Source organism: Chiloscyllium punctatum, chromosome 2, assembly GCF_047496795.1.
Source record: "Chiloscyllium punctatum isolate Juve2018m chromosome 2, sChiPun1.3, whole genome shotgun sequence".
In the NCBI taxonomy this organism is placed as follows: Eukaryota; Metazoa; Chordata; class Chondrichthyes; order Orectolobiformes; family Hemiscylliidae; genus Chiloscyllium; species Chiloscyllium punctatum.
Genome location: NC_092740.1, coordinates 107,428,471 through 107,450,348, shown reverse-complemented (window position 1 = coordinate 107,450,348; position 21,878 = coordinate 107,428,471). Strand labels below are relative to the sequence as shown.

General features: G+C 40.7%; 1 protein-coding gene across 1 annotated transcript in view; it reads left to right on the top strand.

Moving 5' to 3' along the window:
* LOC140487772 (leucine rich adaptor protein 1-like) overlaps positions 1-19,601 on the top strand; it is a 34,170-nt gene extending 14,569 nt beyond the window's left edge. The window contains exon 2 of the mRNA XM_072587019.1: positions 16,800-19,601. Within this exon, the coding sequence (XP_072443120.1) occupies positions 16,800-17,189 (390 nt within the window). The 3' untranslated portion in view covers positions 17,190-19,601. The remainder of the gene's footprint in view (positions 1-16,799) is intronic.
* Positions 19,602-21,878: the final 2,277 nt, after the last annotated feature.

Genomic DNA, 21,878 nt, shown 5'->3' with positions numbered 1-21,878 from the left:
TCCTTCACAAATACTTTACATCAGTATTCACAAAGGAGGAGGACATGGTGGATGGTGAGTCTAGGAAGGGTACATTGATATTCTAGGGCATGTCAGTATAAAAAGGAGAAGGTATTTGGGATTCTGAAAAGCATTAAGGTAGAGAAATCCCCAGGGTCTGATGGGATCTATTCCAAAATACAGAAGGAGGCAAGGGAGGAAATTGCTGGAGCCTTCTATGAAATCTTTGTATTCTGCTCAGTTTCAGGAGAGGTTCCAGAGGACTGGAGAATAGCTAATGTTGTTCCTTTGTTCAGGAAGGGGTGCATGGTGGCTCAGTGGTTAGCACTACACTCTCACAGCACCAGGGACCCGGATTCGATTCTAGCCTCGGGCAACTGTCTGTGTGGAGTTTGCACATTCTCCCTGTGTCTGTGTGGGTTTCCTCTGGGTGCTCCCACAATCCAAAGATGTGCCAGTCAGGTGGATTAGCCATGCTAAATTGCCCATAGTGTCAGGTGCATTAGTCAGAGGGAAATGGGTCTGGGTAGGTTACTCTTCGGAGGGTCGGTGTGGACTGGTGGGGCCAATTGGTCGTTTCCACATTGTAGGGAATCTAATCTAAAAGGCAATAGGAATAACTCAGAAAATTACACGCTGGTGAGCCTTATGTCAGTGGTAGAGACGTTACTGAAGAGGATTCTTAGAGACAGGATTTACTCATGTTTGGATAAATATGGATTGATTAGCAATAGGCAACATGGCTTTGTGCAGGGAAGACCATATCTAACAAATTTGATTGAGTTTTGTGATGAAGTCAGAAATGTGATTGGGGTCAAGGCAGTGAATGTCATAGTAATCATAGGACCCCTATAGTATGGAAATAGGTCATTTCACCTATCAGGCCCCACTGTCCCTGAAAAGAGCATCCCACCAAAATCGACCCTCCACCCTAACCCTGTAATACTGCAGTCCAATGGTTAATCCACATAGCCTGTACATCTCTGGACATTATGGACAATTTAGCACAGCCAATCCACCTAATCTGTGGGAAGAAACCAGATCACTCATAGAGACATGGGGAGAATGTGCAAACTCCAAACAGTCACCTGTTGGCAGAAACAAACCCAGGTCCATAGTGCTGTGAGGCAGCAGTGCTAACCACTGAATCACCATGTCACCCCTGTTGTCTACATGGACATAGGCAAGGCCTTTGACAAAGTTCCTCATTGTAGGCTAATACAGAAGGTGAAAATGTGTGGGATTCACAGTGAGCTGATAAGATAGATACAGAACTGGCTTGGTCATAGAAGACAGAGAGTAACAGTGGAAGGTGTTTTCTCTGACAAGAGATCTGTGACCAGTGGTGTTCCACAGGTATCAGTACTGGGATCTCTGTTGTTTGTGATTATATATATAAATAATTTGGAAGAGAATATGGGTGGTCTGATTAGTAAGGTTGCAGATGGCAGAAGGATTGGGGGAACTGCGGTGAATGAGGATGATTACCACAGGATATCGATAGGCTGGAGATTTGGGTGGAGAAATGGCAGATGGGATTTATGCTGGAACGTCTAATGCATGAGGGAAGTATACTGTATTTGGAAGAACCCTTAGAAACATTAACAGATAGAGGGATCTTGGTGTACATGTCCACAGTTTACTTAATCTGGCAACACAATTGGATAAGGTGGTCAGGAAAGCATATGCCATGCTTGCCTTCATTGGACAGGGTGTGGAGCATAACAATAGGCAAGTCATGATGCAACTGGATAGAACTTTAGTTAGGCTATATTTGGAACATTGTGTAGTGTTCTGATTGTCTCGCTACCAAAAGGATATAGAGGCTTTGGAGATGGTACAGAAAAGTTTTACTGGGATGTTGCCTGATTTGGAGGGTATTAGCTATAAGGAGAGATTGGACAAACTTGGTTTGTTTTTCACTTGAATGTCGAAGGCTGAGGAGTGACCTGATAGAGGTTTTCAAAGTTATGAGAGGCATGGATAGAATGGATAGTTGGAATCTTTTTCTCAGAGTAGAAATATCAATTATTTGGAAACGTAGGTTGAAAGCAAAAGAAGAAAGCTTAGACGGTATGCGAGAGGCAAGTTATTTTACAGAGCTTGGCAAGTGCCTGGAATGCATGGCCAGTGGAGGGAGTGGAAGCAGATACAATAGCAATGCTTAAGAGGCATCTTGACAGATACATGAATTGGCAGCGCATGGGGGATACATGTAGAGGCAAAAGATTTTAATTTAGAAAAGCATTTTGTGTTGACGCAGTCATCGTAGGCTGAAGGGCCTGTTGTTGAGCTGTTCTTTGTTCTATGTGAATAAAAATAATGCCACTCAGAAAATTTCAATGATTTCTCTTACATTACAGTATAAAACATTTTAACTTAGTTGTATGTGTACCTTGATATCTTAGTACATGGTAAGACATGTCATCAATTATTCAACTGATAATCTAACATATTTAGAGTACAAATGCATAAAAAATGTTAACCTTTAAGGAAGCTCAACACTTAAAGCTTTCATATGTACACATTTATTAGGAACATGAAAAACATAGATTGAGAGAATATTATCAAGCCTATAAACTGCACATAATCCTTAAAATCCACCCTAGCATGAACTCTGCCACACCCTTTGAATGGGAGGTTCTGCACAAAACCACACTGATTATATTTGGCAATCAGCTAAAATGCCAGAACATTCATCCATCCTCACTCCCACTGGAACATTGTTATCAATATAATATAAACTTCTATCCCTAGCAGTATCTTATGGAGAACCTAATTATCTTGGATCTGTGCATTTAGACAGTGACCTGCCTGAGCTCTGGTGAAACAAAGGTATTTCTTTTTATACTTAGTTCAATATGTTGAGACCAATTATTTGAAGTAATGTTTATTACAGCTAAGCCATAATGGTCCATTCTTGTATTGTTTCAGGAGAAATAACTCTGTAATTATATAAAACTTTGCCTGACAGCTATTGCTTTGGTGTAGAAAGGTAATATGGGGAATGAACAAATGAAACTATGATGAATTCCCAGTGCACTTTATATGCAGAACAGCCAAAAAGGTGAGGAACCATTCAGCACAACTTTTAAATACTGTGTTTCAAGCTAGCCTGGACAGGATTGCTGGATGGACATCACTTTTCAAATGACTGTACTCCAATGAATCAGGCACCATCTCTACTTTCAAAGGATGGAGTGACATGACATGTAGAGATAATAATAGTATATTGTCAAGCATCTGTGTATTCAAAATACTTAACTGGCTTATTTACTGATACCTAGGAGCATGTGCAATTGCAGTGAAATCTCTGAAATAACCTGTGATAAAACCTTAACAAACCCTTGATAGTCGGGTAAAATCAATATCAATGAAAGATATGTAAGTGAAATAGAATTATTTTAATTATTAAGAATTAATTTACACATTACACATACAGATCTAAAACAAAGTGGCGGTGAGCATGCACAGTCAGAATTTGTCATCAAATGGTTGGTGTCAGCAGACTCTCTCCATTTAGATTTTAGCCTTGAACATACTGATTAGGACAGGTATAGTTTGCTTCATTACATACATGCCAGTCATGAAACAACTATCTACTCGAATTTCATTTTCCTGACCTTTACCCATAGCCTTGTATACTACAGCATTTCAAGTGTTCATCTAAATACTACTTAAATATTTCCTGACTCGAGCACCCTATCAGGAGTGAATTCCAGATACTTCTCATCCTCTGAGTGAAAAATCCTGTCCTTAAATAGTTCTAAATCTCCTATCATTTACCTTAAATCTTTACCCTTGTTATTTACCCCTCTGCAGGGGAAGGTTGCTTCTCATCTATCCTTGCTTATGCCCCTCATAATTTTGTACACCTCAATAGAGCCCCCTCAGCCTTCTCAGCTCAAAGGAGCCAACCTCAGTCTCTCTCATCTGTCTTCATAACTGAATTGCTCCAGCCCACTTAATGTCCTATTGAATCTCCTCTGCACAATCTTGTGGTGCAATCACATCCTTCCTATAGCGTGGCAACTAGCACTGTACACAGCACTCCAGCTGTAAGCTAACTAACATTATATTGGGCTCCAACATAACGTATAAAATAAAACACAGAACTGTGAATGTTGGAAATCTGAAAGAATAAAAATAAATGCTAGAGGAGCTCAGTAATCAGAGTTAACTTTTCAAGTTCAGTTGTCTTTTGTCAGAACTCAAGATGGACTAGATTCCCTATAGTATGGAAACAGGCCTTTCGGCCCAACAAGTCCACACTGACCCTCTGAAGAGCAGCCCACCCAGACCCATTCTCCTACCCTATATATACCCCTGACTAATGCACCTAACACTACAGGCAATTTAGCATGGCCAATTTACCTGACCTGCACATCTTTGGATTGTGGGAGGAAACCCACACAGAGAGAATGTGCAAACTCCACATGGACAGTGACCCGAGGCAGGAATTGAACCCGGGTCCCTGGCGCTGTGAGGCAGCAGTGCTAACAACTGTGCCACCCAACGGTTGCTGGACTCAAGACATTAGCTATGCTTCTTTCTCCAAAGATGCTACCAGATCGACTGAGTTTTTCTCCAGTAATTTCTGATTTTGTCCCATCATAACCTCCTTGCTCTTGTACTCAATGCCTTGTCGAAAAAAGGCAAATATTCCATATGTGTTCAAAATCTATGGAAATGCACACCATGGTCACTCTGATCCTCTGTACTTCCTAAGATTCTACCATTCAATGTGTACTCACTTGCCTTGTTAGTCCTCCTCAAATACATCACTTTACACTTTTCAGGATTAAATGCCATTTGCCACTAATCAGCCCATCTAACCAGCTAATTTATTTCATCCTGTAGTTTAAGGCTTTCCATATTGCTATTTACCACAACACTGTTTTTTGTATCTTCTGCAAGCTCACTGATTATACCTGCTACATTCATGTCCAGATCATTAACATGGACAGAAAACAACAAGTGACCACTGAACTTTGTGGCCCATCCTGCTGAATCTCTTCTGCACCCTCTGTGGTGCAATCACATCCTCCTTATAGTGTGGCAACTAGTCACAAAAAAACCCTTTCAATCATTAGCCTTTGCCTTTTGCCACTAAGTTAATTTTGATTTCTATTTGTCAAATTAGATCCCACAGACTCCTACCATTGTGGTCATTCTCCTATGTAACATCTTGCCAAAAACCTTACTGAAGTCCATGTAAACTACATTAACTACATTGGCTTCATCTACACATCTAGTTACCTCAAAACAAAATTTATGTATGTTCTCTCCCTGACAAAGCCATGCTGACTATCCTTGATTAATTCTTGCCTCTCCAAATGGAGATTAATTCTACCCATCAGATTTTCCCCAATAGCTTCCCTACCACAGATGTTATCTCACTAACCTGTAGATGCCTAGTTCATCCCTATCAACCTGAGAACATAGAACATTGAACTGTACAGCACAGGAATGGGCCCTTAGGCCCACCATGTTGTGCCGAACCTGATGCCAAATTAAACTAATCCCTTCTGCCTGCCCTTGGTCCATGTCCCGCCATTCATTGCGTACTCAAATGCTTATCTAAAAGTCCCTTAAACGACCCCATCGTATCTGCCTCCACAATCACCCTTGGTAGCATATTCCAAATCCCTATCACACTGTGTGTAAAAACGTTGCCCCTCACATCTCCTTTGAACTTTTCCCTCTTAATACATGCCCCCTAGAACTTACAACTCTGGCAAAGAGATTCTGACCATCAATCCTATCCAGGCATCTCATAATTTTCTAAACTTCTATCAATCTCCCCTTAGCCTCTGCTGCTTCACAGAAAACAACCTGTGTTTTTCTACCCTCTCCTCCTCATACCCTCTCATCTAAGCAGCGTCCTGGTAGACCTCTTCTACACTCTCTCCAAAGCCTCCACATCCTTCCTGTAATGTCGTGGCCAGAACTGAACACAGTACTCTAAGGTGTGGCCGAATCAAAGTCTTATGCATGATATCCTGGCTCTTGTACTTAATTCCCTGACCAATAAAGGCAAGCATACCATATACTTTCTTTACTACCCTATCTACTTGCGTGACCGCTTTCTGGAAGTTTTGGACTTGAACCCCAAGATCCCTCTGTACATCATTGCTGTCACGGTCCTGTCATTAACTGTATATCTTTCCTTAACATTTGATCTCCCAAAGTGCAGCACCTCACACTTACACAGCATAAACGCAATCTGTCATTTTTCTGCCCATATCTGCAACTGGTCTATATCACACTATATCCTTTGACAACCTTCTACACTATCCACAATTCCACCTTTCTTTGTATCATCTGCAAACGTACTAATCCATCCGTCTATTTTCATCCAATCATTTATATATATCACATACAGCAGAGGACCCATTACAGATCTCTGCAGAACACCACTAGTCACATACCTCCAGCTGAAAAATACCCTTCCACCACTGTTTTTTGCATTCTATGGACAAACCTACCCTGAATCTTTGCAGCCAAGTTACCATCGATCCCATGCATCTAATCTTCTACCATGAAGGATCTTGTCGAAAGCCTTACTAAAATCCACATAGCCAACATCCACTGGTCTATCCTCATTGATCACCTTTTTCACCTCCTCAAAAACCTCAATCAGTTTAGTTAGACATGACATGCTGCACCCACAACCTTGTTGACTGTCCCAATTTCGGTCGTGCTTTTCCCTATCCCTAAGAATTTTTTCCAATAGCTTCTCAATCACCAATGTGAGACTCACCGGTCCCTAGTTTCCTGGATTATCTGGCGAGTAGTTAATGTTGTTTGTCCACTCAAGAAGGGAAATAGGGATAATCCAGGAAACTATAGACCGCTGAGTTTCACATTGATGGTTAAGAAGCAATATTGACTGGGACTCTCTTAGAAAAAGAGACTCAGATGGGGGAGAACTTGTTTAGTGCATCAAAGAGGATTTCTTGAAACAGTATATTGATAGTCCAAGTAGAGGAGGGGCGGTACTGGGCCTTGTATTGGCTAATGAGACTGGCCAGGTGTCTGACCCTTCAGTGGGAGAGCATTTTGAAAACAGTGATGACCACTCCTTACGTTTTAAGATAGCTATGAATCAGGATAAGTGGGAAGGTACTAAATTGGGAAGGGCAGTATTAGGCAGGAGCTAGGGAGTGTTAATTGGGAGGACCTATTATCCGGTATGTCCTCTCTGCATGAAGATGTGACATTCTCCCTCATTAGTAATGCAACTCCTCCACCTCTTTTAGCTTCCTTTCTACCTCATCCAAAACATACAAAACCCTAAAACACTGAGCTAAAACACTAAAACACAGTCCTGTCCCTCTCTCAACCAAGTCTCTGTAATGGTCACAACATCATAGTCCCATGTACTGATCCAGTCTCTTCTGCCTTACCTATAATAGTCCTCGAGTTGATATAAGCTCACCTCAGTCCATTCATATCATCACATTCATTTGTCTGTCTCTGCCTGTCCTTCCTTTCTAACTTATCGGTCCCAACATCTACTTCCCACTCAATCCCTCCACTTGCTGACCTGCTGCTCTGGTTCCCAGCCCCTCTGCCACTATAGTTTAAACCCTTCTGAGTAGCACTAGTGATCCTCCCTGCGAGGACATTGGTTCCCCTCCAGTTTAGGTGCAACACACCCCTCTTGCACCAGCTCCTTAGTCACTCATTTATCTCTCCTATCTTTCTATTCCTTGCCTTACTAGCATATGGCACTGTTAGTAACCCAGAGATTTCTACCCTCATGGGCCTGCTTTTCAGCCTCTTTCCTAACTCTCTGTATTCACTCCGCATCTCTCTTTTTACCTATGTTATTGATACTAAAGTGTACAGCGTCCTCTGGCTGCTCACCTTTCCCCTTAAGAATTCCATGGAACTGCTCAGAGATGTCCTTGACCCTGGCACTAGGGAGGCAACACACCATCCTGGAGTCTCGAATGTGGACACAGAAATGCCTGCCTATGCCCCTAAGTAGCACGCCTCCGACCACTGTCACTCACTTGGATCTTGCTAGACAGCAGAGCTAATTGTGGTGCCACAGGCCTGGCTACTGATGTGGTACTCCTCTGAGAGGCTACCCCCATCCCCAACAGTATCTAAAATTGTATACCTTTAGAGAGGGGAATAGCGACAGGAGACTCCTGCACTACCTGCCTGCTTCTCCTGACAGCCACCCATCTCTCTGGCTGAATCTTCTTATGGAGTTGCTGGTGTTGGAATGGGGTGGACAAGGTTAGAAGTCATACAACACCAGGTTATAGTCCAACAGGTTTATTCAAAATCACAAGCTTATTGAATGCTGCACCTTCATCAGATGAAGTGCAGAGAGGCACATAGGCACAGAATTTATAGCACAGAGATCATACAAATCATACAAGTGGATTGTCGACAGGTTGAATAATAAGTCTCTACAGATGATCAAATTTTACTCACACCATCTGAACTTTTGATCATCTGCAGAGACTTATTATTCAACTTGTTGACATCGCACTCACACCATTCCTATGATCTTTTGATCTCTCTGCTACAAATTCTGTGTCTATATGCTTCTCTGCACTTCATTTGACGAAGATGTAGCAGTCTGAAAGCTTGTGCTTTCAAATAAACTTGTTGGATTTTAACCTAGTGTCGTGTGACTTCTGACCTTGAACCTTGAACCAGTAAATGTTACTGACCTCCAGTCCTCTAGTACCCCTCCTATAGCCAGAGAAGATTTGAAAACTAATGTCAGAAGCCCTACAATCTCCTCCCTTGCCTCCCCACGGCAGCCTGGGATAAATCTATCTGGGCCAAGGGACTATCCAATTTTAAACCAGCTAAAGTCACTAATACCTCTTCCCTCTCAATGCTAACTTTTTCAAAACTTTCATGGTCCTCTTTCTGATTCCAGACCTACATCATACTTTTCCACAGTGAATGCAGATGCAAGATACTCATGCATCCTTGTTCCCATAATATGCTTATAAAATCCCTTCAGAGTTTCTTTTATTTTACCTGCCAGTACTTTTTCATACCCCCCTTCACTCTCCTAATTTTTTTTATAAGTAGCCCCCCCCCCCCCCACTGTACTCCGTATACTCATGTAGGGTATCCACTGCTTTGGTATATGGTGTAAGCTTCTCTTTCTTTCCTTATCCAATCCTGTACATCCTGTGACATCCATTCTCTTATTAGTTGGGTTGTATGCCTTACTTTTACATGAACATGTTGGACGTGCACTTTCACTATTTATTCTTTGAATGACTGTCCTGATGCAGACTTTTTGACAAGTAATTTATCCCAGCCCACTTTGGTCAGATCTTTATCATATTAAAATCAACCTGAGCCAATTATAAAGCTTTATTTCTGTCATTTTTTATCTTGTTCCTTCAATAACTGAAATCTTAAAATTATTGTCGCCATCACTGACTCCACTGACACTTTTTCCATTTGCCTTGTATTATTCCCTAAAGTTAGGGCCAGTTCTCTTGTGGGAATTTCTACAGCAGTCTGAAAATGTTCTCCTGGGCACATTTTAAAATTTCTGGCCTTTCTAAGCCTTTCACACTTTGTGTATCCTGATTAATTTTAGAGAAGTTGAATCCCCTACTATTATTTCCCAATTATTTTTGCACTTCTGAAATTTGCCTGTATATCTGCCCTTTTATCTTTCACTGTTTGGAGGTTGACAGGACACTCCTAACAATTCGATTACCCCCTTTTTGTTTTAAATTTGATCCATATGGCCTCAAATGAAAAGCCATCCAGGGTATCATCCCTTCTTAGTGCAGCAATTGGCTCCTTTATCAATATTGCCATATCACCTCATCTTTTATAGTGCTCCCTAACTTGCCTGAAAATTTTATACCATGGAATATTGAGCTGCCAGTCCTGCCTCTCCCTCAGCCATGTCTCCTTGATAGCAATGATATCACACCCCACACATCTTATGTCAATCAACACACTCAACTCACCTGCCTTACTCACAAGACTCCTCCGTTAAAATAAATGCCTTCCAGCTTTGTCCTGCTCCCTTGTGCCTTAACTGAACCTTGTACACTCTGTTTTCCAGACTACTTGTTTTTACCTTCTATATTTGTCTATGCCTAACCCCCAATTGTACTTGTACTCAGTGACCCACACCCCTGCCAAACCGCACAAGCAAACCAGAAATATGTATGTTCCATTTTAGTTAAAGTGTAAACTACCAGACTTTTAAATGTCCTACCTTCCCCAGACTGTGTAATCCAGGAATCTAAAGTCAATAAATTTAAAAGAATCTAAATTTCCTGCTCTAAATCTTCAGCCACACATTCATCTGTGCTATCCCCCAATTTCAATGGTCACTAACATGTCGCATTGAGAGAAATCCATAAAAGAGGTCTTGCTTTTTAATCAGTTATTCTGACAAATTCTTGCTGCAGAACCTAATTCCTTTTTCTCCCTATGTTGTTGGTCCTATTGTAAAGCACAATCTCTACTCGTTCACCCCCTCCCTTGAGAATGCCCTTCAGCTGTTCAGTCACATGGTTGAGACTGACCCTAAAGAGGCAACAAGCCTGGAGTCACATATATGGCTGCAGAAATGCCTTTCTGTAACCTCACTAATGTGTTTCGTACCACTATTGTTCTCCTTCACTTTCAACTCCCTCTTAATATAAGCTACATCACCCCCATTCCCCCAAAATCTTTTACTCGAACTATGTGCAAAACAAAAAAATCTGTCTTTAAGTGAGATTCAGTCTTGGACTTTCCTGACTTAGAGTCATACAGTATGGAAACAGACCCTTCAGTGTAACTTGTCTACACTAACCAGACATCCCAATCTGCCCATTTGGCAGAATGTGGCCAATGTTCCTCTAAATAATTTCTATTCATATACCCATTCAGATGTCCTTTAAATGTTGGAATTGGACTCGCCTCCAGCACTTCCTCTGGCAGCTTGTTCCATATCATACACCACCCTCTGCATGAAAACATTAGCCCTCAGGTCCTTTTTAAATCTTTTCCCCTCACCTTAAACCTATACCTCTAGTTTTGGACTCCCCCACTCGAGGAAAAAGAGCTTGTCTATTCGCCCTATCTATGCCCCTCATAATTTTATAAACCTGTATAAGGTCACCCCCTCAGCTTCCCATGCTCCAGAGACAAAAACTCCACCCTATTCAGCCTCTCCGTGTAATTCAAACCCTTCAGTCCTAGCAACATCCTTGTGAATCGTTCTGCACCCTCTCAAGTTTAACATCATCCTTTCTATAGAAGGGCAATCAGAATTGTACGCAGCATTCTAAAAGAGATATGTAGGTGAGGAAATATCTGAGGAAGAAAGCATACAACACACTGCTGCCACTGAGCATTGGTGGTAGATGTTTGAATATTTGTGACTGTGATGCCAATCGAGCAGGTTGCTTTGTCCTAGATGACATCCACTTTTGAGTGTTGTTGGAGCTGTACTCATTCAGGCAAGTGGGGAGTATTCCTGCACACACCTGACTTGTGCATTGTAGATGGTGCTCATGCTTTGTGGAGTCAGGAGGTGAGTTAATCTCCACAATTTTCCCAGCCTCAGACCTACTCTCATAGCCACAATATTTATATAGTTAGTCCAGTTCAATTCCTGGTCAGTAGCAACCCAAAATGGAGGATAATGGGGGAGTTTGGTGATGATAATGCCACTGAGTATCAAGAGGTGATGGTTAGATCTTCCCTTGTTGGCCATTGTTTGGCACTAGAGTCACAAATCTCACTAGCAGACTGCCAACCCAGAGCTGGGTATTGTCCAGGTCTCATTGCATTTATGATTCATTGATACATGATTTGGAGCATCTGATGAAGGAGCAGAGCTCCAAAAGCTGGTGCTTCCAATTAAACCTGTTGGACTATAACCTGGTGTTGCGTGATTTTTAACATTTATACATGGATTGCTTCAGTATCAAGGACTTGTGAATGTTGCCGATCATGTAGCTGAACATACCGATTTCTGACATTATCATGTTTGGTGATGATATTAAGTTAGACAACATGATAATATAGTGTAGCTGGGAACAGAAAGTTTTATAGAAAGTGCTAAATTAATGACTTCTTGCCTGTCATCCTCCTGACTGATGGTGACCCATTCACCCTCTGGCTACATTTCCTTATGTTGAGGGAAGGGGTTGCAACCACATCTAGAATTGTGCTGTCCACATTACTCCAGCCACGCTCAAGCTCCAAAAACTGGAGCTCAAGTTAATCAAACCTGCAAATGTTGTCTTCCAGACTGCACTGAGCAGCTAAGATTTTCCACGTGCTGCAGGCTGTGCAGCACATGGGGCAGAGCTCCACTGCCATACCTTTAATGAAATCACTCTTAAGCAAAATTTAAGGCAGGTAGAACATAAGTTTCTTGTATGATTAGCTCTAAACTGTAAGCTAAAGCAAGTTGAAATTTTTTCACCCTCACTGATCAATCAGTTTTCTCCCCAATGGTCTGTGAAATTTCACTTTCCCTGTGCTACTTTAGAAGTGTACATTTTCTTTTAAATTACTGAGGCTGATAACATAGTCTCTAACAGCAGCTGCTCAATAACCAATCAACTCGCAACTTTCAAACCAGGACAGTGGTCCCCTACAAATCTGACACCACTTCCTCCTAGAGGATTAGTGAACGCAGGGCGGTATCAGTGAACACCAGTGTTCACGATGTGTGTTAGGATTTGAACTTGGAACTTTGTGTCTGTTTAGGTTTAAATTGGGTGGTGCACCAATTTCAGTGAGCCATTCAGCAGAATTTTCCCCTTAGGTGACATGAAACAAAAGTTAAAAAATAGAAAATGATAACAAAAAAAAAGTTTTGGCTGCGACAAGTGAAATCCCTATTTCCACATCAACTTGATGGGGCTGAAAGTTCATGAGAACACTGCTGTTAGCCATTCACAGATGATGTCTGATGCTGCTGCACCAAGAGGAACTTTAACCCTCAAAATCTAAGTTTAACTCAAGTGAGACGTAAGCATTTACAAGAAAAGTCTAGCCATAAATCCAGCCTGTCTTCAGCCTTCCCACTTGCAGTTTAAACTGAGATGAACTGTTTTGTATCAATCTCCCAGGAGCTAAGCTGAATATTTTAATATGGTATCACTTTGCACCATTCTTTGTGATTTAAGATTGCCAGGCCAGGCCTCACCCTAATCACAGGAAACACAACAGTGGAAGTGCTGGATGATTTTCCAGCATGGCTTATGGGCCAGGCAGAGCAGGAGTGTTTCATCCCAATTCTCTTCCTACACACACACACCCCTGATAAGTGAACCTTATCATGCACACCCCCCCCCCCCAGCCCTCTTACAATCAGAGAATCCTCCCACAGTCTGTGACCTCCCCCTGGACTAGATACCTTACTGCAGTTGTGAATCCCCACCTATTACAGAATGTATATTCTCAAGCTTATTCACCACTCCCTTTCCTAACAACAGCGCGGGTCCTGTTGGGGAAATAGAATGCAACCATTATAGCAAAAGGGAAATTATCCCAACTAATAAATTTCCAGTCGTTGATATGTCTATTGAATGTAATATATATGTAAAATATACATTGCTATATTCTACAAAACATTAGGAGTTGCATTGTTAAGTAAATCAGTCCACTTGTAAAGATTATACGATAGAGGCCCTTTGTGTGAGATGCTTCTTCTGATATTAATGGCCTGCTTTGACTGCTTATGAGATCTAAATGATTCAAATTGATTCCACCTGACAAATGGTGTCAACTTTAGCTTCGGTAGTACTACTAATGCCCCAGAATCTGCAGGTAGTGAGTTCAAGTTCTATTCCACAGGCTTGACCAGAAAAGTTGAAGGAAGTAATCTCTTAAGTGAGAGGATAAACAGAGGTCCATCGGTCATGTACACATAAAAGATCTTGTAGAACTATTTTGAAGAAGAGAAGCAATGTTATCCCTGGTGTCTCTTCGTCAGTCAACATGGTAAAAAGACCAGAGTAATTAGCCATTATCCAGAATGTTGTTTATGGGCCCTTCCCATGCACAAAATTGCCTGCTGTATTTCTTAAGTTACAGCAATGACTGCAAAAAAAGTCATCTGGAGGCTGTAAATGGCACCATATAAATGCAATTTCTTTTTCACATCATTTAACACTCAGACTTTTTAAAAAAGTCTAATTACATTTGTTGCTATTCCAAGCACTGATGAGCTATTATTGATATATTTTTTTCCAGTTTTGCATGATTTTGGGAAACCACCCAGCTCTTGGTATTTTAAATCCACCAGTCTAAACCATAATATGCATGAAATTGGGTTAAAGTCAAATATCTGAAGTGTTGAGTTGTCAGGCTAGTATCACTTAAGATTTAGGTTGGTTAGACAATGGTTTGCAGAGAGGTCCTTGTGGAGCAGTAGTTAGTGATGCTGCTTCTGGGCCAGAAACTCCAGGTTAAAATCCTTGAGAAGGTATCGATGAGCTGTCATCTTGAAACACTGCAGTCTATGTGGTGTCGGTAAGTAAAATGTGGTGTTAGAGTGGGAACCTTTTTCTCAAACTACCCAGGGCTACAAACTAATAAAGAGGGTAGTGACAGGGAATGTGGTCAAGGGGAGATTCAAGAAACTGTGAGGCAAAATTTTCAATGAATCAGGGAGATTCCACAGAAGTGTGATAGCAAGGACCCCAGTTGTGGCATTCACTAACCCCTGCCCCACCACAGTCCTTGGCTCCTTAGCCTGCAGGCCAGACTAAGCCCTTTAGCCCACAACCTCCTCCCAAGGAACCTTGTACTCATAGTGCAAAATAATGCCCCTCAATTGGCCATATGTTCCCTTCATCTGCTCCATGTCAAGCTGCACAACCTCTGTGCCCATTCATCAATTATACGCTGTGTACAGAATGAACAAACCCGATCAGAACAATAAGATATGTTAAATTATTTTTTTTTTAAATCAATTCATTTATTTATTCATTCATTCATAACACTCCACTTCCTTTAAATTTTATGCTTATATAAAAGTTAACTAAACATTAACGACAATTAAATTATTTACTTAAATATTACTATTATCCATACCTTCAAGGTATCAATAGTAGAAACTGCAAGCAATTGAATCCTACATATCCATGTAACTGAACATTGTCCAACTGATAGAATTGATCAGAGAGAAAGAGCTGACAATCAAGCACTATTCCCCTTGAAGCAAAGCTTGTTCAACTGACTGATGGATTTCTTGACCTCAGTATGTATTCTTGACTAATTAGGCTGCAGGAAGGCTCAGCATTCACTGTCTTGGGTGAGCGTCACCAGTAGTTTAAGGAGTGCGGGGAGGGGGAAGGTTGACAAGGCATCTGTGGCATACAGATGGTGGGGAATAATGGTTGGTTGCAGAGCACTTGCAGCAAAGGCAGGCTGAAGCCATTATGTCCCTTCCTTGTAGAAGAGAGCAGGCAGCACATTAGAATTGGCGAAATGGCCGGCTTAAATGAATTGCACTCATTCCAGAGCAAGATTTCCTGCTTTAAAAAATTTCCAGCGTTTAAAAATGAACCCTTAATTTCTGCACACATTGAACTGGAGGTGACTGTGTTTTAAACTACCTACCTTCTCCCACCCTGTTTGATGAGGCAATATCAAAGTCCACACAGTCCTGTTCCAGCCTCCAGGGCCAATTCAAGATCCGACTCATTACCTCTTTTATCCCAGGAGCTGGCTGTCCAAGAAAGTGATAAAGCACCTTGCTTAAAAACAAACGTAATCACTAATCAGTCTTTCATGGTAACATCCAAAGAAGATTTTTTTTTTATACAGTAAGGAGTGCAGGGAGCATTTGATGGCCTGGTAGGGAATGGAGATACTGTGGAATTAATAGGATGGGGGGAATGATGAGTGAGTACAATGACCAAACATGATTTGCATTTTTTTGTTAGTGGGCAGTATGCAGCACTTCAGAAGATCAGCACAGGTCAGTTGGCAACGTAAAGAGCACATTGGCAACATGAAAATATTTGTTCATGCAGTGAGTGGTTAGAGTCTGGGATGCACTGCCAAAAATTGTGGTGGAGATAAGTTCAATCGGAGTATTCCAAAAGGAATTTGCTGGTTGTTTGAACAGGTAGAATGTGCAGGGAGAAGGTGAGGAATTGACATGATGAGCCAAATGGCCTTTTTTCTGTGCTGGTAAAATCTTATAATTCAGTATGCAAGAGTTTATACCAGTAAGCACACGAGTAGAACACATTCCAGTCAATTTGATGCAAGTAGAAGCCTTTAAGATTCTTATGCATTTATTATCATCCTAAATGGTTGGACCAACTGATTTAAGGAGGGTACTGCAGGTACAAAGTGGCAGATCCCAGGGGAAATGACATCGCAATCTCAGTCACAGTGCAATGTTCCTCACACTTTTGAGGGGTGCTCCTGCTCTATTTCCAGCAGACAGGAGCTTGGACAAATGCTCCAGAATTTTTTTTCATTTCACAGTTATATAGGTTCAAATAAAATTTGTCTTTCAGCAGATGATGCATTCTTCAGTAATTCGGTGGCTATGGGAATATAAACACAGTCGGACTCTGTGGATTGTATATTTTGTATTATTGTTTGAAGTTGTCCTACTTCCACAAGATTGTTTTGTAAATGATGCCAAAAAATACTAAAAGGGAAACCAAGGTCAAACTTAGAGCATTGAAATGACAAAATGTCAAAAATGTTATGTAAAACTTCAGCTGTGGCTCAGAGAAATTTCTGTATACTGTTTGTACTCTTAAGAGACATTAAGTAATGTAATGAACTGATTTATTTTTCTCACTCTGTGTCAGGCTCGCCTCAGGGCAATTGATGTCAAATTGATGCATCAGTTATTGTCCATCAATGAAGGTATTGAGTCGATCAAATGGATAATAGAGGAGAAAGGCAACATGACGAGCAGGGGGAGCAGCTTGACAAGCAGTCTCTATAGCTTGGCAGAAAGCCAGAGCACTTCACTCCAAGGCAGCTGGAGTAGCCTGCAAGATGGCAGTGATGGCCTTGATGAAATCTCAGTGGGAAGTTACCTGGACACGCTGGCTGATGACTTGCCAGGTGACTGCACACCTTCTGACCTAGATCCCTTCTCAGACGGATGTGTAACAACAGATTCACTTAACAGTGAATCTATCAATAAAGAATCCAAAGATGACTCTGATGATGGATATTATTGTTTTGGATAAATTATGTGAGAATAAAATATTTTTCTGTATCTACAAACAGATGGAAGAAATTATTGTTCAGCCTTTCATTATACATCACCCCCCACTGATACAGTGTTTAAAGCAGTTGGTCTGATATTAGTCATTTCACACTACTACCCAAAGTCAACGATACCATGTTAAGTCCTTGTGACATTGTTATCAAATTTATTTTGAAACTTAAGAGTAGAATTTCAATTTACAATCTGGGTGGAACCACTTCTAAAGGTGCAAAAATCAGGGTAAATTCAACACAAACGAGGAGGTCCCAAAACAAATCCTGCTTAAAATGTTTTCAATACTTTGTAACAGTTGAAGATTCAATGCACCCTATAATCCCAATTAAAAATCTGAAGTTCTGCCAGTCACCCTGATTTGACTTCTTAGGCACACAGGCACATTTTAAATGCCCTTGAAAACTGAACTGACTCGTGTGCACCAGCCAAACTACAAATTGTTCAGTATTGCTTTGAAACTCATTTTTACAATGACTTTTAATTTACTTTCTGCATAAAGAGCACTGGCAAAAGTGCTTATTTACAATCAGGTGGATACATCCAAGCATATGAATTAGGAGTAATCTAAGACATTTGGCCCTCAAGCCTGCTCCACCATTGAATAAGATTATGGCTGATCTATTTGTGTTTGAATTCCACATTCCCAGCTGCCCCCCAATAATCTTTGATTTGCATCTGTTTAAAAAATATGCAGTGACCCCACCCCCATCAACTTCTGAGGCAGATTTCCAAAAGCACATACTCTGATAGAAAAAAACCTTTTCCTTGTCCTAAGTGGGACCACTGATTTTCAAACAGTGCCCCCAGTTCAATATTCATCCATAGTTTTCACCTTGGCAAGACCATTCAGGTTCTTGAACACAACAGTCAAATCATCACTCTCTTCTAAACTCTATTGGAAACAAATCCAGCGTGGCCAACCTATCCTCATAAGTCAACCGACTCATTCCACGTATCAACCTATTAAACCTCCTCTGAACTGCCTCCAGATTCAATGGGCCGAATGGCCTCTACGTGCACTGTCGAGATTCTATGAATTGTTGTACCTGCACATTCACTTTTGGGATTCTTGCATTAGAACACCTAGATCTCTGTACACCTCAAACTTCTGCAGTGATGCTCCATTTAAGTTTTTTTTAATCCTTCCTTCCAAAGTGAACAATTTCACATTTTCCCACATTGTGGTCCGTCTGCCAGATTTTTTGCCCACTCACTTAACCTGTGCATATCCATCTGCATCCTCTTGTCTTTTCCAAAATGCCAAATTTTCCTATTTCCATGTCACTTAAAAATTTAGGAACTATCCCTTTGCTCCCCTCATCCAAGTCATTTTGGTGAGTGATGCCCCAATGCAGTCTCCTGTGGGATTTTACTCATCACATATGCCAATCAGATAAGGACCTATTTATCTTTCTTTTTATCACCCAGCTAATTCTCTGCTAATGCTAACATTTTACACAATAATGGTTTACTTTTCACAATGATGGTTTATGTGACACCTTGTCAAATGCCTTCTGGAAGTTCAAGTGTAGTACATTTATAGGCTCCCATTTTTCCACAATGCATGTTACTTTTTTTAGAGAACTCCAAGAGTCAGTTAAACATGATTTCTCTTTCATCAAACTATGCTGACTCTTCCCAATTACCTTGAGGTTTTCTAAGAGCCCAGCAAGTTCTCCTTAATGATTGATGATAACACATTCCCCACGCCAGATGAAAAACTAATTGATGTTGTGGTTCTGTTCGCCGAGCTGGGAATTTGTCTTGCAAACATTTCGTCCCCTGTCTACGTGACATCCTCAGTGCTTGGGAGCCTCCTGTGAAGCGCTTCTGTGCTGTTTCCTCCGGCATTTATTGTGGCCTGTCTCTGCCGCTTCCGGTTGTCAGTTCGAGCTGTCCGCTGTAGTGGCCGGTATATTGGGTCCAGGTTGATGTGTTTGTTGATAGAGTCTGTGGATGAGTGCCATGCCTCTAGGAATTCCCTGGCTGTTCTCTGTTTGGCTTGCCCTATAATGGTAGTGATGTCCCAGTCGAATTCATGTTGCTTGTCGTCTGTGTGTGTGGCTACTAAGGATAGCTGGTCGTGTCGTTTCGTGGCTAGTTGATGTTCGTGTATACAGATCGTTAACTGTCTTCCTGTTTGTCCGATGTAGTGTTTTGTGCAGTCCTTGCATGGGATTTTGTACACTACACTAGTTTTGCTCATGTTGGGTATCGGGTCCTTCGTTCTGGTGAGTTGTCTGAGCGTGGCTGTTGGTTTGTGTGCTGTTATGAGTCCTAGTTGTCGCAGTAGTCTGGCTGTCAGTTCAGAAATGCTCCTGATGTATAGTACCATAACAGCACACAAACCAACAGCCACGCTCAGACAACACATCGACCTGGACCCAATATACCGGCCACTACAGCGGACAGCTCGAACTGACAACCGGAAGCGGCAGAGACAGGCCACTATAAATGCCGGACGAAACAGCACAGAAGCACTTCACAGGAGGCTCCCAAGCACTGAGGATGTCACCTAGACAGTGGACGAAACGTTTGCAAGACAAATTCCCTGCTCGGCGAACAGAACCACAACGAGAACCCGAGCTACAAATCTTCTCCCAAACTTTGAAAATTAATTGATTTATACATTCCTTTTCTCTGCCCCTTCTTCTTGAAAAGAGGGATTATATTTATTACTTACCAGGCTGAAGAAATCTTTCCTGAATCTCTGAAATTTTGGAAAATCAGTTCTAAAGTATCTACGAACTCCTTAGCCACCTTTCTTAACTACTGACTATGATGTCTATTTAATCACCTCGTAGCTGTCTCACTTCACTCAGAGTCCCTTCCCTGGTGATTGCAATTTTACAAAGTTCTCTTGATCTTCCACCTCTTGGTTCACAGGTATAGATGGAATTTATTTTTTGCAATCTCCACTGTGACGACAGAAGTATATTATTTGCTCATTCTGCCATTTTCTTATTATCTACTATTAATTTTCCATTCTCACTGTGAAGGACCAATGGTGACATTATTTACACTTTTCCATTTTAAATTACCTGTGGAAACTCCTTTCCCCAGTTTTACATTTCTAGATAATTTCCTTTCGTATTCTAATTTTTTCTACCTGATTAATCTACAAGTCACTATCGACTATTGTTTTATATTCTGTGCAATGAACTAAGTATTTGGTGCAATTATGTGCACTTTTTCTTAAGTATTATGCTTTCCTTAACTTATTTAGTTAACAGATGGTGGATCTCATTTTGGACTTTTTTCTTTATAATAGGAACATATTTGTGAGGAGTATTCTAAAATACCCCCTTAATTGTGTGCAACTATTTCTCTATTGGTCTGTCTCCTCACCTAATATGCCAGTTCACTTCAACTAGCTCAGCTTTCATTCACAAATAGTTGCCCTTATTTAAATTAAATACTAATCTGAGACCCATTCTTCTATCTTTCAATCTGGATGTAAAAATCAATTATATTGTGACCCTTGCTATCTAGGGGTGCTTTACTCTGAGATAATTAATGAGTCCTGTCTTATTAAACAATGCCAAGTCTCTTATAATCTGCTGGCTGATCAGTTCCAGAACATACTGATATAAGAAACTCAAAATCATTCTGTGAAGATCATTCAGGTTAATATTGCCAGTCTGATTTTTCCTGTGTCTATGTATAGATTAAATTAATCCATGCTTATTGCTGTAATAAACCCATTTTCAGCAGAGTTAATAAAACTGCATTAAGTTACCATGATTAAATACATCAAGAATTAATTTGTATTATGAAGCAAAGAGTAAAAATTACATTTGTTACTCTGTATAATTGTGCTGGCCCGTGGGGATGGTTTTATGTTTGCAGTTATGCAAAATGAATTCTTGCAAAAATGTTGTATCGCAGCACAATTTCAATTGAATTTTGAGTGCAATTTGCCATATTTGGCCAGAAGGAGCAACTCTTAAACTACTAGTTTAAACTGATAGTGAAACTTTCATTTATGTTTTTGCAAGGGAAACAAAAGAAACACTGTGCATTAGCAAACAGGTACATCCACCGGTCTTACTTATTTAAAATTTTCAACAAGAAAATGGAAGGTTTTTTTTAAGTGCTGTCTCAATGTACAATGAAATGTACTTATGAACTGAATTAAATTCAAACTTCGTCAATTTAATAATAAATTACCTGTATTTCACTAAGTGACATAAGCTTTTTTCATTCTACTTTTGAAACTGTTTCAAAACATTTCAATGTTACAGTTACATGCCAATCCTAGAAGTCTATCTGTTTGGGTTGAGACAATCAAGGGCACTCTCTATAAATGTGTAAACCATGCGATTGTGCAAGTCCTCCATTTTCACCATGAATTAAAGGTGCCAGTAAAAATGAATTATGTCTGATGTCCAATAGTTCTGAGAAATGTGTCTTTCAAAGGTCTATAGACAGATTAGCATTGATAGACGTGCAACACAGGAATAGGCCATTCAACCCCCTTGACACTGTTCACCATTGAGTTAGATCATGGATGATCTTTAGCCTCACCGTGGCCCATATTCCTTAACATCAGTGTTTGACAAAACTTTATCTATTTCATCTTTAAAATTAACAATTGATGGAATACAAACTATTTGTGGAAGAGAATTCTTCCTAACATTTCTCCTGAAAGTCT